The sequence below is a fragment of the Peromyscus californicus genome, unplaced genomic scaffold (assembly GCF_007827085.1).
Source record: "Peromyscus californicus insignis strain IS unplaced genomic scaffold, ASM782708v3 Scaffold_7__1_contigs__length_154581171, whole genome shotgun sequence".
NCBI lineage: Eukaryota > Metazoa > Chordata > Mammalia > Rodentia > Cricetidae > Peromyscus > Peromyscus californicus.
The window spans coordinates 65,232,787-65,253,079 of NW_026294595.1; the positions used below are offsets into that span (position 1 = coordinate 65,232,787).

Genomic DNA, 20,293 nt, shown 5'->3' on the forward strand with positions numbered 1-20,293 from the left:
TTCTGTAAGCCTGTGTCTTTTTATAGGTGAAATAAGTCCATTGATATTAAGGGATATTAATGACCAGTGATTGTTCATTCCTGTTATTTTTTGGTGGTAGTGTGTGTGTACTTCTCTTCTTTGGGGTTTACTGCTGTGGCTTTATCTATTGCCTGTGTTTTTGAGGGTGTATCTGACTTCCTTAGGTTGGAATTAAGGGAATCTGATGCAGAGATCCATGACCAGGCCCCGGGTGGAGCTCTGGGAGTCCAATTGGTGAGAAAAAGGAGGGTTTGTATGAGTGAGAATTCTTGAGACCAAGGTTGGATAAAGCACAGACAAATAGCCAAACGAATGGAAACACATGAACTATGAACCAATGACTGAGGGGCCCCCAACTGGATCAGGCCCTCTGAAGATGTGAGACAGTTGATTGGCTTGATCTGTTTGGGAGACATCCAGGCAGTGGGACCAGGTCCTGTGCTCATTGCATGAGTTGGCTGTTTGAAACCTGGGGCCTATGCAGGATCGCTTGGCTCGGCCTGGGAGGAGGGGACTGAGTCTACCAGGTTGATCTCAATCCTCGGGGGAGTCTTTGCCCTGGAGGAGATGGGAATGGGGGGTGGGCTGGGGGGAAGTTTGGGGGGGGCGGAACGTGGGAGAACAAGGGAATCCATGGCTGGTATGTAGAATTAAATTATATTGTAAAATAAAATAAAATAAAAAGACGCCTCTGTGTTTTCATTGCACGGACCCGCATGAACCCACACACTTGTGTAGGGACCACACAGCTACACTGGTTTTATGTGTAAACTTGACACAAGAGTCATCAGAGTTATCAGGAGAGGAAGGATCCTCAGTTGAGGAAATGCCTCCATGAGATCCAGTTTTAAGACACTTTCTCTAATACTGAAAATAGGGGAGGGTCCAGTGCATGGTGAGTAGTGATATCCCTGGGCTGTTGGTCCTGGCTTCTATAAGAAAACAGGCTAAGTAAGCCTGAGGAAGCAAGCCAGTAAGCAGCACCCCTCCATGGCCTCTGCACCAACACCTGCCCTGTTTGAGTTCCTGCCCTGACTTCCTTCAGCAATGCTTAGGTGTATGATGAATAAACCCTTCTTCCCCAACTTACTTTTTGTCATGATGTTTCTTCACAGCAATAGAAACCCTAACTAAGACATCTACTGTCTTGTGTTCTTTTTTTATTATTTTATTTTTATTTTTTATTTTATTTATTTTTTTGTGTATGTATGTCTTGGGTTCTTTAAATATTTTGGGTATTACCCCATTATTGGAGGTCTAATTGGTAAAAATCTTTTTCTGTGCTGGAGGCTGCAGCTTTGTCCAATTGACAATATCCTATGTCATGCAGAAGCTTCTCAATTTCATGAGGTCCCATTTACTAACTGTTGATCTTAGTGCCTGTGCTAACATTGTTCTGGTCAGAAAGTCTTTACCTGTGCCAATGAGCTCAAGGGCATTTCCACACTTTCTCTTCCGTCAGGTTTAGTATATATGGTTTTATGTTGTGGTCTTTGATCCATTTGTACTTGAGTTTTGTACAGGGTAATAAGTATGGATCTGTTTTCCTACTTCTGCATGCAGCCATCAAGTCTGACCAGGAACATTTGCTGAAGAAGATATCTTTTTCCCAGTCTGTGTTTCTGCTCTCTTATCAACAATCAAGTATTTATAGGTATGTCATTTTATGTCTGTGTCTTCAATTTGATTCCAGTAACTTCCAATATAAATACTTTCTCTGTAGAACAATGTGCTCTCTTTCTAAATAGTGATTAATGCATAAAGTGCATGTATAAATAGATTTTGGCTCATTTTTTTGACAATAAGTTTTCTAAGTGTAATATTTTTTGTTTGTGTGAATGTGTTTGTGTTTGCAAATGCACAAGTCAAAAAAAAAAAAAAACCCAGAAAAGGCATTGACCTTGTCCATCTGTTCAACTAGATCTTATTTTCTTGAGACAAGGTGTCTAAATGAACCTTGAGCTTGCTGTATTCCTGACAGATTAGTTAAGCTGTGAGTCCCTGGGTACTTTTCTGTACATCAGCAGTCCTGAGTTAAACATATGCTACTATGCCTGTCTTTGACCCGGATTCTGGCTCTCCAAACTCAATGCCTCATATTTATGCAGCATATGCTCTTACCCAGTGAGACATCTCCCCAGCTCTGTAAGTGTAGAATTTTAATGCTTACCAGAAACCATTAACAATGTCCTCCTCATTTTCCTGATAGCATTATTGACTTCCTTATTCCTGAAGAGGTAAACTGTAAGACTGAGGAATAATTTTGGGACAATAGCATATATAACTACATTTTCTCAAAGGAAAATGGGGATATATATAGTCTGGGAAATAATATGAAAGGAATAAAGAACAAAACTACAATAGGGGTGTGGGAACCACAAGTAGAGATAATATTTCATTGTCCTTCAGAACCATAGGCTCTCAGAGAGAACAAGATGACATTATAATAGACAAACAGTAAAAAGACTAAACTTCAGATAAACCAACTGTTGACACTGACCAAAATGACAAACATGTGTATGGCAGTGCAAGTTAGCTTCAGTAATGAAAACTAATCACACATGTAATGATTACTGGCATTGGGTCCCAAGAAGAGCAGTTGAAAATTAACCTCTGTGATAGAATACAAGAAGCCCCCTGCCCAAGTCACTCCTACCAGGATCTTTTGGTTCCTGACTAGGGCTTTCAAATGACCACATAACAGTAATATGTCATGGCTGTTGGGACAATCACCTCTAACACAGTAAAGGAGGGCACATCAAATAATTATGTTGTGAAACACACACAGGAGATGACCTTCCTCTCACAGAAGAAGTCTACAAGCATCTAGAGTGAGGTAACAGAAGAGATGCATTCATGCAGGAAGGACAAGAAGTGCACGGGACATCCCAGAAGTACAAGACTATATACATAAGTGTGATGTGTGTGTGTGGTTGCTAGTAATTGCATTGTAGAAACATAAAGTACCAAAAATTATGTTTTCTCAACTTCTGAGTTCTGTGAAGGTCCCGTAGTGGGATCTCAGTGACAAAGCTCTGGTTTTGTGTGATTCTCAAGAGAACTGAAAAAGGAAAGTTTATTTTAAAGAATCTTCTTCCTTTGTCCAGGTGTGAATGAGGCATCTCAATAAAGGCACCAGTAAATGAGGAATAAACAGAACAAGAGGGACCAAATCCAACATGTGAAAACTATGCAGATGAAGAACAGAAAAAAATAAGGGACAGGAAAGAATTTAATGAATTTCTCTTTTGATAATCTGAAAGAATGAAAAACTGAAAAATATCTGTTTGAATATAATTTAGTCTTGAGACATAAGTATTCATCAATCATTTTTAAAATTCAACCTTGTTTGAGAAAACAGTGTTCTACAACAAGCATGGTTTGAAATTTATATGAATTTACTATAATACATGTTCACAAACAGCTTATGTGCTTACATCTTACTATTATAATAAAGAGATTTAAATTTAAGTGCATTAAAAATGTCATTCATGGCATTGCCATTATATTTCTATGAGTAATCGATTTTATTGTAAAATCAATTGCCTTCCCACAGAAATCATTTCAATAAATTCTCCCATATTTATAGTGAAAACTTTTCATCATCCCTAGCAATTCTTTTCATTTTATCTAACCCCAGACATAAAGGCAAAGAACAACAAAAGAACTGAAAACAAATGCTGGGAGAAGGGAGCAGATAAAAATCTAATTGTTGTCTTTCTTGGGGTCCTATTTTCTAGGTAGCCGCCCTGGAGTTGTGAGTAGCAGTCTAGTCATCTTTGTTTTACATCTAATATTCTATGTGTGAGTACATATGATGTTTGTCTTTCTGAGTCTGGGTTACCTCACTCAGGATGATTTTTTCCAGATGCATCCATTTGCCTGCAAACCTCATGATGTCATTGTTTTTCTCTGCTGAGTAGTACTCCATTCTGTATATGTACCACATTTTATTTATCCATTCTTCAGTTGAAGGGCATCTAGGTCGTTTCCATGTTCTGGCTATTACAAACAATGATGGTATGAACATAGCTGAGCAAGTGCCCTTGTGGTATGATTGAGCATTCCTTGGGCATATGCCCAAGAGTGGTATAGCTGGATCTTGGGGGAGATTGATTCCCAATTTTCTAAGAAAGTGCCATATTGATTTCCAAAGTGGTTGTACAAGCTTGCATTCCCACTAGCAGTGGAGGAGAGTTCCCCTAGCTCCACATCCCCTCCAGTAAAAGCTGTCTTCAGTGTTTTTGATTTAGCCATTCTGACAGGCCTAAGGTGGTATCTCAGAGTCAACACAGTGATTGCCCAATGACAGAGAAATGGATGAGATCTACATGAAAACATGGACATGAGTGGGGATAATGAAGAGCAAGGGTTGAGGGAAAGAGAGCTTAGGGGAGCAGGAGATCCCAGCTGGATCAAAAACAGAGAGGGAGAACAAGGAATAAAGGACCATGATAAATGAAGGCCACATGAGAATAGGAAGAAGCAAAGTGCTAGAGAGGTCCACAGATATCCACAAAGATACCTCCACAATAGACTACTGGCAATGGTCAAGAGACAGCCTGAACTGACCTACTCTGGTGATAGGATGGCCAAACACCCTAATTGTCTTGCTAGAAACCCCATCCAATGCCTGAGGAAACTGGATGCAGAGTTCCATGGCCAGGCCCCAGGTGGAGCTCCAGGAGTTCAATTGGCGAGAAAGAGAAGGGATTGTATGAGCAAGAATTGTTGAGACCAAGCTTGGAAAAAGCACAGGGACAAATAGCCAAACTAATGGAAACACATGAACTATGAACCAATAGCTGAGGAGCCCCAACTGGATCAGACCCCCTGGATAAGTGAGACAGTTGATTAGCTTGATCTGTTTGGGAGGCATCCAGGCAGCGGGACTAGGTCCTGTCCTCAGTGCATGAGCTAGCTGTTTGGAACCTGGGGCTTATACATGGACACTTGGCTCAGCCTGGGAGGAGAGGACTGGACCTGCCTGGACTGAATCTACCAGGTTGAACTCAATCCTCAGGGGAGTCTTAGCCCTGGAGGAGATGGGAATGGGGGGTAGGCTAGGGGAAGGCGGGGTGGGGGGGGGGTGGGACGGGGGAGAGCAAGGGATTCTATGGCTGATATGTAAAATTAAATTAAAATATGAAATAAAAAATAAAAAAAATTAAAAAATTCTAATTTTTAGTGAGATTACAAACTGGTGCAGTCAGTATGCAAAAGTGTGTAGAGAATTCTCAAAACTCTAAAAATAAATCTATCCTATGATCCAGCTCTACCACACCTTGTTATATGCCCAAAGGTCTCCACATCTTACTCTACAGATAATTGCTCAGCTGTGTTCATTATGTTTTATACACAAGAACTAGGAAATAGAAACAATCTAAAAGCCCAAATACATAATGGAAATTTGTTACATATATACTATGGAAAACTCTTCAGCTATAAAGAAAAACAAAAGTATGGACTTTGCAGGTAATTAGGACTACAAAAGATGATATTGAATGAGGTAGACCAGGCCCAGAAAGACAAATGTCATTGGAGGCTTCAAGTTTCAAATGATAAGATTTGAACACATATCCTGGAATACCCACAGAAATAGGAAAGCCAAAAGGGACCACTGGTGTTGTGGTGGACTGTAGTGAAGGGAAGAGTAGGATACAGATGAACTTTTGGACAAATGGGAAAAGAGGGGCTCAAATTAAGGATGTCAGAAGGATATAAAATAAATACATGAGAAGAATGGAAAGGATTAAATAATAATAAGGATGTCTGAAAAAAAATCACAAGACATCATACTATTAATCATTTAACTAAAAATATAATATAAAGTATGTATATAAATACACATATACAGTTTAAATGAAAGTTTCCTCACCTGACACTGACAATGCTCTCTCTGAGAGCCAAACACCAACTAACAAAAACCCCAACAGCAGGCATGAGAAAGTCCTCCTTTATTTTATTGCTTAGAGTTGTCCCCAAACTCCCAAAATGTACAGTATATTCCTTATGCCCTCGTTTGCACCTCAGAGGTGGAAGGTAATTCCCTGTTGCTGAAGACACTATGCACTTCAGACAGGGCTCAGAGACCCCTGAATGGAACTGACATAAATACCTCCCACCTGAAGACTAGTTTTAATGGTACCAGAAGGCACCATGAAAGCTGCCCAAAGAGGGAAGCAACAGATAATCCTACCCAGTTAAAAAGCCTATAAACTAAAATGACCAGCATGAGAAATAGCACTAAGGGTGCAGTAGTTGTGTGCATACCTTTTCTGTAACCTACAAATCTCTAATTGGACACAATGCCTACTCAACAAGCCATAAATCATGCCTGGTATTAGAAGCCTAGCCAAATACCCATGACTACTGAGGTCATTCATCTAGAAAGAGAACCTACAACACGATTTTTCAAAAAATAACATAAACTCTAAATATTTGTCATTGTATCCACAGATAAGAGTATCCCTGACACTAGGGAAGCTTCTCTTTTTAACATATAGAGATCATTACAGAAAATCAAAGCCAATCACAATGAAGCATTGTGGAACCCAGTCTCAGTGGATATACATATAAAACATTTTCCCACACCTAGGGCTCAGTGAACAATGTAATAAAGGGGCCAGAAAGATGGTAAGAGCCAGAGGATCAGTGACTGCTGTGACTGTGAATCCTAGTAATGTCAGAACTTACATACATAAAATCATATCAACATGACCTCAAAAACATGAACTAAACAAAGACAAAACAATAGATATGCCAAAGTGGATGGGGAAAGATTATGCATTCTCAAACCTACATGAAGCTTTTGAATGCTGAGCTAAGGAAAACTAGTCTTCCCCAGGGAATATCTCATCCACTCATAATGCCAAATATTGAGCCCTGAAAACATATATAAAAGTAAACTTGTACAAGTTGATCATGTCATATTTAAGCATATGTATGTATGTATATGCATGTAACAAAAATCAATGAAAAAAAAGAGGCCATGAACTTGAAAGAGAACAAAAAGGAGGATATTGGATGTGGGAGCCCATGTAACTCCATCTTGTGGCTTGATTCAATCTTGACTTAGGGTCAGAGAGTTCAAACTTGTTTTTACCCCCCAGGCCTCAATAACAGGATGTTTTGCCAAAGGCTGTGGTCACCAGTTGTCCTGAGAATTAAGGAGGTTTTTATGCTTGTCTGTTCCTTGAACCATGGTGAAGATAAGGAGGTCTTTGCCTCTTTGCTTTCTGTACATAAAGGCCATGAGAAGTAAACTCGGGGCTGTAGTAGTTACTGACAGTCCTCCTGAATCTATCCTATGTCTCTGTCTTTTCTGTCTGTCTTTTCTTTTTTTTATTTTATTTTATTTTATTTTTTTTTTTTTTTGGTTTTTCGAGACAGGGTTTCTCTGTGTAGCTTTGTGCCTTTTCCTGGAACTCCCTTGGTAGCCCAGGCTGGCCTCAAACTCACAGAGATCCGCCTGGCTCTGCTTCCCAAGTGCTGGGATTAAAGGCATGTGCCACCACTGCCAGGCATGTCTGTCTTTTCTTAATCAAAACTCCCCTATTCAGGTGCTATTTGACAGGTTGGCAGGTCCCAACAATTGGAGTGTTTGGAGTGTAGAGGGGGAAGGAAGAAATGATGTAATTATAATCTCAAAAGTCTCAAAGCAGGGTTTCTATTTGCTTTGAACCTGTGTGTGTCACAGTCTCTGAGTTGGTATGTGTATCAGTAAAGTATAAGAAAAGCTCACCAGGTTCTGATATTTAAACTAGTAGCACTAAAATTGCGTAATGGAATCCCGTTTTTTTATTTCACAGCTAAAATTCTACCTTCTTTTCTCCTGGCATAGCAGTACTAGAGTCTACAACTGTGAAACCAGAGTTAAGGAAATATAAAATAATGGTTGAATGCAATGTATAATGGAACAAAATGAGAATGTTTTGGTTAGTGTGTTCAACATTTTCTTTCATAGTTTTATTTCAATCTTTGTAATCACAACTTCCAAAAGCAATTAATCCACTGATATCAGATCTTCATCTCTTAAGCTAATTCATAGCTCATAGGGACATATGAACTACTTAACCAAGAACACTTATGGTTAGGGCAAAGACATTAAGATGATGCATCTGTTATGAGAAGGTCAAGAAAAACATGGAAATTGATTGGGATAGTGCCCTAGCACATTCAAACTATTGTTACACATTGGTTTTGATGAGATCACACACATTGTTTATATATTGTTTTTTAAACAACTTGTAATTCTTCATACATACACTTTCTAATTGAAATCAATACAATCCCATACACATTTTTATATCTTAGCTCTGGCATATAAAATTAAGGAGAGACCATCACAGTATTAGCATTTAGTACTGAATACATTTTTAAGGTGGGCTCATTTGTAAAGGGTAGAAAATTTGAGTTGGTTCTTCAATTTCATGACAAATAAAATGTCTTCACCAGCTGGAATTTCCCGTGTATAACAAAATTCCCTTGGAATGTTAGATCTTTTGGTTAAAGGGAGAAACTATATGTCATTCTATTAATTTGTGAAGATTCCACATGAAACCTGAGGATAAGAAAACACAAAATTCTGGGCATCATGGTGCAATCCTTTAATCCTTGCACTGGGAAGTCAGAGACAGGTAGATCTCTGTGAGTTCGAGGCCAACCTGGTCCACATAGTGAGTTTCAGGACTGTCAAAGACCCTCTCTCAAAAAAAAAACAAAATGAAAATAAAAGAAGAAAATATAAAGTGACAAAAATATATATAAGTTGCATTGATCATTGATATATAGACAATTATGGAATGTTATTTTATACATGAATACACAAAGTTAATATTAAAAGCAGAATCATAGAGTCACTGTCTCAACAACAAATAAAATAAAAGAATAAAATATAAAATGGCATACAAATATATAAATTTCATTGATTATTTATATCAATTGATAATTGTTGAATATAATTTTTTCAAGTGAATACACAAAGTTAAGAATATTAAAATCTAGAGAAACCAGTCTTCTCCAAGGATGAGTCTCTGATACATTACCTAACTCCAAGAAGTCAGCCCCAAATATATATTTCGATATAAGCATGACTAAAGGAATTCAACAGTATGTACTTATAAATGTATTTGTGATATATACATGTGTGTGTTTCTGCATGTGTGTGAAACAATAATAATTGAAGAATGAAAGGTCTTGTATTTGAGAAGGGGAAAGAAACATGGAAGGAGTTAAAGGGAGCAGAACAGCAGGAAATGATGCAAAAATCTACTCATCCACAAAATAACATATATATGCACATATATATATATATATATATGTGCGTATATATATGGGGAAAATGAATTTAAAATCTGCTTCCTCTGAATTCTCTTCTCTGTAAATAATGGGGGACATGTGCTCATTATATAAACATTTCAGGTAGTAATCAATACTTGTCTTTGTTTTATGTTGTACCATGGGTTTTTCCTACGAAGCAGGTTATAGAACTCATTTTAAAGGGGTAGTCATACCACACAATGGAAATTCTGATTGTCTAGTCCTTTTAGAAACTCAAGACCTAACTCAATTTTTCCTTCTGGCACAAATAGAGCCTCATTTAAAATGTGTTGACATGATCAAGCAACACTTAGAACTCAGGCTTTACCTACCCTCCAGGGCATTTCTAGGTCCTAAGATTTCACATTGTCTCAATGTCATAGAGGGACACATTTTTTCTCAGAGAATTTTCATATCATTCTTCTCCTTATTTCAAATTCACATTAATTTAGTAAGCCAGTTTTACCCCTTCAATAGTTTCAAAAAAAATCAATGAAATTTTGAAAGTATAAAATTAAACTGGCTTTAATTTTCACTGTTTAATGCTAATTAATCAATTTATAGTGCAAGTGTTAACTCAAAAACACAGTTTTCCTATCATATTGTTAGTGCATCCCATAAAAACTGGTGCCATCTTTTTCAAAATAATGGCTAATTAATAAAATGCTTTTCCTAGTAAATAGAGACTTCTTGGTTTTTTTAGACTAGTTTCCTAAGTGTAATTATTGAATCTTGTGTTTGTGTGTATGTACGTGTGTGTACCTGTGTATTTGTGTGAATAGTGTGTACATGTGAATAGAAATGAGGGGTGGATGATATAGGTATCTGTCCACATGCATGTTGAGTAAAAGAAAGTCACTAACTCTGTCCATTTATTACTTTCTGCGTTATTTCCTAAAGACAAAGTCTCCACTAAACCTTGACCTCACTGGTTTTCATAAGAGCCTTTGGGCTCAAGAATACCTCACTTCATCAGTATTTGCTTAAAAGTGTTAAGCCATGACTGATTTCTGATATGGGTGCTGGGATTCAGAAATAATTGCTTACATTTCCACAAGGGCTCTTACCCACTGGTCTATCTCCCCAGCATTGGAAGTGTCATATTTTAATAATCATCAGAAACCATTGTCAATCTCTTCCACATTCTCCTGATGGCAGTTTTTATTTCCTTATTCCAGAAAGTGTAAACCATAGGGTTCAGAAGTGGTGTCATGATGGTGGCAAACACAAACGCATTTTTTTTCAGAAGAGAAAGCAGTTGTTTGTCGTGCATATATTAAAAAACATGGGACAAAGAACTAAAGCACAACAGTAATATGGGATCCACAGGCAGAGAGAGCTTTAAGTCGCCCCTCAGAGCTGTGTGATCTCAGAGAATACAATATGACACCATAGGAGACAAGCAATATAGAGAAGATAATGATGCTTATTGACCCACTGTTAGCAAACACCAAAATCACAAATATGTGTATGTCAGTGCAGGCAAGCTTCAGTAATGGGAACAAGTCACACAAGGAATGATCAATGACATTGGGTCCACATAAAGGCAGTTGCAAAGTGAAGATAATTTGTACAGTAGAATGTAAAAACCCTCCTGTCCAGGATACCACCACCCAAATGCCACAGAGCCGCCAGGTCATAATGGAAGAGTAATGTACAGGCTTGCAAATGGCCACATAGTGGTCATAGGCCATGGCTGACATGACAATCACCTCTACCCCAGTGAAGCAGTGGACAGCAAATAGTTGTGTCATGCAACATTCAAAGGAAATGGTCTTCCTCTCATAGAAGAAATCTACAATCATCTTGAGTGTGAGAGTATAAGAAGTGCATGCATCCAGTAAGGACAGGAATGTCAAGAAGAAGTATATGGGGAACCCTGCAGTGCAGGGCTGTAGATAATGGTCACCACAATTATCATATTTCCTCCAATAGTTGCAAGTAGACCAAAGAAAATACAACAAACAATATTTACAACTTTTGAGTTCGTAAAAGGCCCAGGAATATGAACTCAGTGACACAGCTCTGGTTTTCCATGATCACAAGATAATGAGAAAGTAAGATGTGTTCAAGTACATCTACAATTGGAAGGAAACAAATACTTAATGCAGTTTACAGAATCACTATTAACAAGTTGGTGTGCCTTTATGCAAAATTATCTTAAGTCATTTCTATCAGGAACACAATGTTTATAAAGTGTCTAGTTATATAACATGCAGAATTGAGATGAGAATAAAATTTTGAATACCTTATAATGGACACATTTTTAATACTGAAATGAAAGAATCTGCTCTATGTTGGAGGAGTGAAATAATGTATCTTGGAACAGTCATATCATTATCTTAGTATATTTGAAGTGAAATGTTAAAAAGCATTTAGAAACTATATTCTAGATATGAACAAAGGATAATAACTTAATAATACTGTATGACATTGCATGAATTAGGCCAGGATGACTAATCATTAGTGATGAATCAGAATGCTAACTTATGTACCAACAAGAAAAGTGATAAATTGTTCACTTGAAAATCTGGCTGCACTGTGGATTCTTTTACAACCATGAACAATATTTTAGCATCAAAAAAATAATCTACACTTCTTTAAAGAAATTTCAATCTGTTGTATGTTTGAAAATGTTGAAATTTTACTTTAAAATCATCATTTTAAAATGTGACCAGAACTTGATAAAAAATCAGGATGCTGTCATGAAAACTAAATGAAATTAGTGAGACTACAAGCTACTGTAAGCTTCAAAACTCATCCTCCAGTCAAAAGTATGTGGCAAAGGTTATTGATTCTATTTTATTTCCTCAAATTTTATAACAAAATTGTTAAGATATAAAACAAGGAGCAGATGATGAATCTGGGATCTTAAGAGATCCAAACACCAACACCCAGGAGGTTACCACAGAGTCAACTGGGTAAAGACAGAGACTGTTTTCCTCAGTGAAAACTTCAGAGTAGCAATGTTTTTCTGCCATCTCCCTCTTTCTGCAAAGGTTAAATAATGTTATTACTTTCTTCCTGTGGGAAAGGTATCTGGATAAAGGTAACAGAATAGTATATGGTGAGGAATCAGAAGGGAGGGGCCCATCAGCTAAACATGAAAACATTGGCAGCACATATCTGAAGAAGAAACTACTCTTTGAATAAAATTTTAGACTCTTGAGGCTTAAGGACCTGCCAGTTATTAATACAATGTGACTTTTTTTCAGAAAATATAGTTTGGCAATGTATATAATTTGAAATATATATGAATTAACTCTAAAACATGTTCATAAACAGACTACTTACTTTTCTCCAAGGTTACAGAAGGTCAAATGAAAATGTCAAAATATCACTCATGTTAGTTACTTCATGTATTTCACTTGCACAGAAAGATTTAACAGAAAAACATCAAACTTTTTATTGTGATCATATAAAAATAATTATAAGAGGGGGATATAGAGATTTCTCAGTGGTCAAGAGCATTGACTGCTCTTCAAGAGGAACCAGGTTCAATTGCCAGCACCCACATGAGAGCCCACAGCTGTCTATAACTCGAGTTCAGGGGACTAGACACCCATGGCAAAACACCAATGCACACTAAAATAATAAACAATAATAATAGTTATGGAACCAAAAATTGTAAGAAGAGATGTTAAAGGCTAAGAATAAGTGGCCCCAGACAACACAGACAATTACTTGCACCAGAGAATCTAATTTTAGATACCACTCTTGCTTTGCATGACCAAAGCTCCCTAATTAGCACCCTAATTGCCTTGATAGAAATCTCATCCATGTCTGAGGGAACCGGATGCACAGATCCATGGCCAGGCCCCAGGTGGAGCTCCAGGAGTCCAATTGGCAAGAAAGAGGAGGGTTTGTATGAAAAAGAATTGTTGAGACCAAGATTGGAAAAAGCACAGGACAAATAGCCAAACTAATGGAAACACATGAACTATGAACCAATAGCTGAGGAGGCCCCAACTGGATCAAGCCCTCTGGATAAGTGAAACAGTTGATTAGCTTGAACTGTTTGGGAGGCATCCAGGCAGTGGGACCCCGACCTGTCCTCAGTGCATGAGCTGGCTGTTTGGAACCTGGGGCTTAAGCAAGGACGCTTAGCTCAGCCTGGGAGGAGGGGACTGGACCTGCCTGGACTGAATCTACCAGGTTGAACTCAATCCCCAGGGGAGTCTTTGCCCTGGAGGAGCTGGGAATGGGGGGTGCGCTGGGGGGAAAGCAGGGGGGGAGGGTTTGCGGGATAGGGGAATGAAAGGGAATCCGTGGCTGATATGTTAAATTAAATTATAAACTAAAAAAGAAAAACAAACAAACAAATACAAAAATAAATAAAAAATATTGAGACCTAAAAACATATATCCAAGTAACATTATCCAAACTGATCATGTTATATTTGGGAATATTTATGTATACACACACACACACACACACACACACACACACACACACACACACACATATATATATATATTTGTAACAAGAATTAATAAAAAAAGATACCATGATTTGAAAGAGAACAAGAGGGGTATATTGGAGTTTTGGGGGGGGGGTAGAAAAGTAAGGAGAAATGATATAATTGTAATCTTAAAAATAAAAGAAAAAATACCTGTAAAACACAGAAAATACCAAAACAAAATGTAACACAAATCTTAAAAGATCTTATTAATTAAAAAACAAAAACAAAACAAAACAACAACAACAACAAAAAACAGCTATTGGGGTGAAAGCTGAGAGATCAGAGGAATAGAATAAGCCAGCCACAAGTTCTTACTGTGAGGAAATCCTCAGCCCAAGAGAAATCTCCTTCCTGTATATCCATGCCTGTATATCTTTCTGTGACCTGCCATCTTATTTCCTCTCTCTGCCCAGCTACACCACTTCCTCTTTCTGCCCAGCTCTGTCACTTTCTGTCTGTCTGTACAGACCTCCAGATCTCTATGGTTAACTAGTGTTGGGATTAAAGGCATGTGCCACCAGGCCTGGCTCTGTTCCCAGTGTGCCCTTGAGCTCACAGAGATCCAGATGAATCTCTGCCTCCTGAATGCTAGGATTAAAGGAGTGTGCTACCACTGCCTGACCTCTCTGTTTAATATAGTGACTGGCTTTGTCCTCTGATCCCCAAGCAAGCTTTGTTTGTTAGAGCACAAATAAAATACCACCACAACAAAATCCACCAAGACACTTGGGTTCCATTGTGTATTGGCAAATTACAAGGCAGGCATGGGTCCTACTTTGGAGTGTTGTTGAAATACCCAGTGACACTCCATTGAAGAAAACTGCTTTTGCTTTTCCAAGCTGGAATCAATTGCAAGTAGCTTTTTAGTTAGGAAGAGGGACTTTGAGTCCATTTTCCACTTTTAGTGCAGGGTTTCTACCTGCTTTGAACCTGTGTGTGTCACAGTCTCTGTAAGTTCTCATGTGTATCAGTAAGGTATAAGAGAAACTCACCAGGTTCTGATCTTTAAACAAGTAGGAATAAAATTGTGTAAATGGCATCCATTTTTGACTTCACAACTGAAAACCGTAACTTCTTTTCCCCCAGCATAGCACTGCTAGAGTCTACAGCTGTGCAACTGGAGTTCAGGGAAAATTTTTAAAAAATGCTTGAATGAGATATATTATGAAAAAAGTATAATGAGTACGTTGGGGTAGTATGTTCACTATTTTATTTCATAGGTTTCTTTCAACCTTTGTATTCACAACTTCCAAAAGCAATTATTAATATACTGATATCCGATTTCCATCTCTTAAGCTAATTCATAGTTCGTAGGAACATATGAACTACTTAACCAAGAAGAACACATAAGGGTAGGACAAGAACCTTAGAAAGATGCAGCTGCTATAAGAACAACATGAAAATCCCAGGAATTGATTGAGAGTATCCTAGCATATCCAAACTTCCGTTACACATTGGCTTTCATGAGATTCACACACATTGTTTTATACTGTTTTAATCAATGTTTAATTTTTCATACATACACTTTCCAGTGGAAATTAATTTAATCTCATACACATTTTTTATTTCTTGGCTGTGGCATATAAAACCAAGGACTGACCATATAGTATTAGCATTTAGTACTGAATACATTTTAAGGTGAGTTCATTCATGTATTGTAGAAAATTTTAGTAAGTTCTTGAATTTCTTAACAAATAAGATGACTAGGCCAGCTGGCATTTCCCATGGGTGACAAAATTCCCTTGGAATGTTAGAGCTTTCAATCAAAAAGAGAAAGTATGTCACATTCAATTAATTTGTGAAGATTCTGCATGAAACTTGAGTATAAGAAAATATAAAATGTTGGGCATGGTGGTCCAATCATTTTTCCCAGCACATAGGAGGTAGACACAGGTCAATATCTGTGAATTCAAGGCCAGACTTGCCTAAGTAGTGAGTTTTAGGACTTCCAAGGCTATGGTAGAAAGACCCTGTCTCAAGAAAACAAAACAAAAATAAAAGAAGAAAATATAAAGTGACATAAAACTATATAAGCTGCATAGATCATTGATATATATTGACAATATGAATGTAATTTTTCACATGATTAGACAAATTTAAGAATATTAAAATCAGAAGGATTATCAGTCTTCTCCAAGGAAAAGTTTATAATATGTTACCAAATTCTAAGAACTAAGCTCCAAATGCACGTGCGCGCACATGCACACACACACACACACACACACACACACACACACACACACACACACACACACATACACACACACATTTTCAACAATAAACTCAATTTTTGTATTTATAAATATATGTGTTATATGTATGTGTGTGTTTATATGTGTATGTGTTTCTGTGTGTGTGTGTAACAACAATAATTGGAGAACAAAAGGACATGCATTTAAAAAAGGGTGACAAACACAGAAGGAATTGAAAGGAACAGAGAAGCAATGAAATGATGTAAATTCATATGGACAAATGAAACCACCCCCCCAAAAAATCCAAACAAATTATACCAGAAAACTGAACAATGACATCATAACATTAATTGAAATTTATTAACCTTGTGAAAACAAATTTCAAATCTGTTTCCTCTAGATTCTCTTCTCTGTTATGGTAGTTTATATGTAGTTGGTCCCCTTAAGTTCACAGGGAGTGGCACTATTAGGAGGTGTGGCATTACTGAAGTAGGTGCAGTTTTGTTAGAGGAAGGATGCCACTGTGGGGGTGGGCTTTCAGGTCTCCTATGCTCAAAATAATGCCCAGTGTCTCAATTCACTTCCTGTTGCCTACATAATCAGATGTAGCTCATTCTCCAGTCTCAACTCCTTCATCAACACCATGTCTTCCTGCATGCTGCCATATCCTGACATGATAATAATGCACTAAACCTCTAAAACTGTCAGCCACCCTTAATAAATATTTCCCTTTATAGGAGGTGCCACGGTCTTGGTATCTCTTCAGAGCAATAGAAACCATAGCTAAGACATCTGTAAATAACAGGATATATGTGCTCAGTATATGAACATCTTAGGTAATAATCAATATTTGCCTTTGGTTTATGCTATAACATGGAATTTTCCAAGGGAATTAGGTCACAGAGCTCATTCAAGAGGCATAGTCACTTCAATCCTTGGAAATTCTAGTGTCTAGTCCTTTTAGAAATTCAAGACACAACTCAATACTTCCTCCGGGCATGAGTAAACCCAATTTTAAAATATGTTCAAATAATCCAGCAATACTTAGACTTCAGGTTTTACATATTCTCCTATACATTTCTTCTTACATCAAATACGCATTTTTAAGTAAGACAATTTTACCACTTCCAATGCTTTCAAAAGTCATTGAATTTATGACAGCATAAATCTAAACTGGCTTTAATTTTTACATGTTAATACTAATTGATCAATTCATAGTGAAAGTATGATTTCAGAAACACAGTTTCTTCATCATGTTGTTAATGCGTCCTGTAGAAAATGATGCCATCTTTTTTAAAATAATGACTAATGGATAAAATATTTTTCCTAGTAAATAGTGACTTCTTAAATTTTTAGATTAATTTTGTAAGTGTAATTGATTCTTGTGTATGTGTGTGTGTCTGTACCTATATGAATTGTGTATAGATATGTATATAAATGAGGTGTGAATGGTGCATGTACCTGTCCACATGCATGCTGATACAAAGGAAAGCACCGACTCTATCCATTTATTGTTCTCTACATCATTCCTTAAGACAAGGTCTCCAATGAGCTTTGACCTTTTTCTTTTTGGTAAGAACCTTTGGGCTCTACAATACCTCCCTTTACCAGTATTTTGTTAAAAGTGTGCTACCATGCCTGATTTTTGACATGGGTTATGAGAATCGATAATAATATATTAGTTTGCACAACAAATGCTATTACCCACTGGTTCCTGCCACCCAGTATTGCAAGTATAAAATTTTAATGATCATCAGAAACCATTGTCAATCTCTTCCACATTCTCCTGATAGCATTCTTTATTTCCTTATTCCTGAAAGTGTAAACCATAGGGTTCAGAAGTGGTGTCATGATGGTGGCAAATGCAAATGCATTTTTTTCAGAAGAGAAACCAGTTGATGGTCTTGCATACATTAATATGCATGACACAAAGAACAAAAGCACAACAGTAATGTGGGATCCACAGGTGGAGAGAGCTTTAAGTCGCCCCTCAGAGCTGTGGGCTCTCAGAGAGTACAATATAACACCATAGGAGACAAGCAAAATAGAAAAGATTATGATGCAGATAGACCCACTGTTAGCAAACACCAAGATAACAAATATATGTGTGTCAGTACAGGCAAGCTTCAGTAATGGGAACAAGTCACACACGTAATGATCAATGACATTAGGTCCACAGAAGGGCAGCTGCAAAGTGAAGGTAATTTGTATGATAGAATGCAAGAATCCTCCAGCCCAGGATACTGTCAACAAAATGCCACAGAGCCTCCGGGTCATAATGGATGAGTAATGTAAGGGCTTGCAAATAGCCACATATCGGTCATAGGCCATGGCTGACAGGACAATCACCTCTATCCCAGTGAAGAAGTGGACAGCAAATAGTTGTATCATGCAACATTCAAAGGAAATGGTCTTCCTCTCATAGAAGAAGTCTACAATCATCTTGGGTGTGACAGTAGAAGAAGTACACGCATCAAGTAAGGACAGGAATATCAAGAAGAAGTACATGGGGGAGGCAAGCAGTGTGGGACTATAGATGATGGTCACCACAATCATCATGTTGCCCCAAATAGTTGCAAGGTAGATCAACAAAAACACAACAAACAATATTTTCTCAACTTTTGAGTTCTGTGAAAGCCCAAGAAGTACGAACTCAGTGACAAAGCTCTGGTTTTGCATTACTCTCAAGAAGATGATGCTGAAGTAAAATCTGTTCACTTAAATCTGAAATTATGAGAAAAGAATACATCATTCAAATTTATATAATCAACATGTACAAGTTGCTGCTTCCTTGATTGTTTTACTATTGAAAAAAGAATATTATAACTTTTTAAATGTTTAGTTGCATAACATGTAGTGTTGAAGTTAAGTTAAATTATTGAATACTTTAAATAGCCACATTAAAATATTGGAGATTGGGCTGGAGAGATGGCTCAGAGATTAAGAACACTGGCTGTGCTTCCAGAGGTCCTGAGTTCAATTCCCATCACCCATATGGTGGCTCACAACCATCTATAATGAGATTTGGCTCCCTCTTCTGGCCTGCAGGGATACATGCAAACAGAACACTGTATACATAATAAATAAATAAATCTTTAAAAAAAATTGGAGATTAAAGCATCTACTTGGGTGAGATGAGAGCAATAGCCTTTCTTTGAAGGGTCAGCTTTCATGAGCCCTTATGAGATTCTTGAAGTGAAACATTGAAATGTATTATAAACTTCTACATATAAATGAAGACCAGAATGTAAGTCACCTTTGACTGATCAAAGCATTCACTGCTTCATCTACCAACAGAAGAGGCAAGATATATTTTAGGGCACACTTCAAACATCAATGATTCAGCTTTAATGTGTGTAAAGTGTGAATTTATTGAAACTTCCAATAGCATAATCTATTCTTTATAAAACAGAAAATCTTTGGGAAAGTATGCAGCACTCCTCTTTGTGCATTTGTTGAAAGGTAGAAATTTCACTAAATTCATCACTTTATAACCTAACAAGAACTTTACAAAACTTAACCTATTTTCATTACAACTAAATGAAATACTACAAAAAAAGCAATTGCTCCAGATTTCAAGTCATAGTCATAGTAAGCAGTATGTTACAGTGGTTTGTGCATTTTCATTTTGAAAAAGTTATCATCAAAGCTTTTATGATCAAATAAAGAAAACGTGCTCAACCTGGGACTTTGGAGACACAAAATTTAACAGACATGATGTGTCCACAGAACCAACAGGGTAAAGAGTGAGATTTTTCTCCTTTGTAAGAACTTCAAAAAATGGATGTTCTTTCTAATCTCTTTCACTCTGTAAAGGTTAAAGCATAGTCTTCCTTTGTCCTTGAGCAAATGGGACATCTTGATACAGGCAAAAGAGTCAATGGTGAAGAATCAGAAGGCCAAGAACCAATCATCTATGAACGAAAACTGTTGACAACACAGAGCTAAAAAACAGAATCTCACCCTCAAATGTAATTTATAGTCTTCCAACTTAATTATTTGCCAAGTACATGCTTTGATATCCATAAGAATTACGTATCAAACATGTCATAATGTCTTGCCCTCTCATTTCATGCTATTAAATGGCCAAATATGAAAAATATCAAAGTGTTACTCATTGTAGCATTATTTTGCAATGCTAGATGTAATTAATTCACAACAAAACTCAACTGTGTCACCCACAGAAAGTAATTTTAAACCCAAAAGTTGTCTATCTTTTCCTGTATTATATTCTTATGTATGAATATATGCAAGCATATACATATTCCTGTGTATGCATTTGTATGCGTGCCTGTCT

The 20,293-nt window shown here is 37.2% G+C and overlaps 1 protein-coding gene and 1 pseudogene across 1 annotated transcript; both read right to left on the bottom strand.

Annotated features, from left to right (window-relative positions):
* Positions 1-10,447: 10,447 nt before the first annotated feature.
* LOC128101818 (olfactory receptor 4C15-like) lies at positions 10,448-11,379 on the bottom strand (annotated as a pseudogene).
* Positions 11,380-17,739: 6,360 nt separating this feature from the next.
* Positions 17,740-18,708, bottom strand: LOC128101723 (olfactory receptor 4C15-like). Its single transcript, XM_052725048.1, has one exon. The coding sequence runs from the start codon at positions 18,673-18,675 to the stop codon at positions 17,740-17,742; it is 936 nt and encodes a 311-aa protein (XP_052581008.1). The 5' UTR covers positions 18,676-18,708.
* Positions 18,709-20,293: the final 1,585 nt, after the last annotated feature.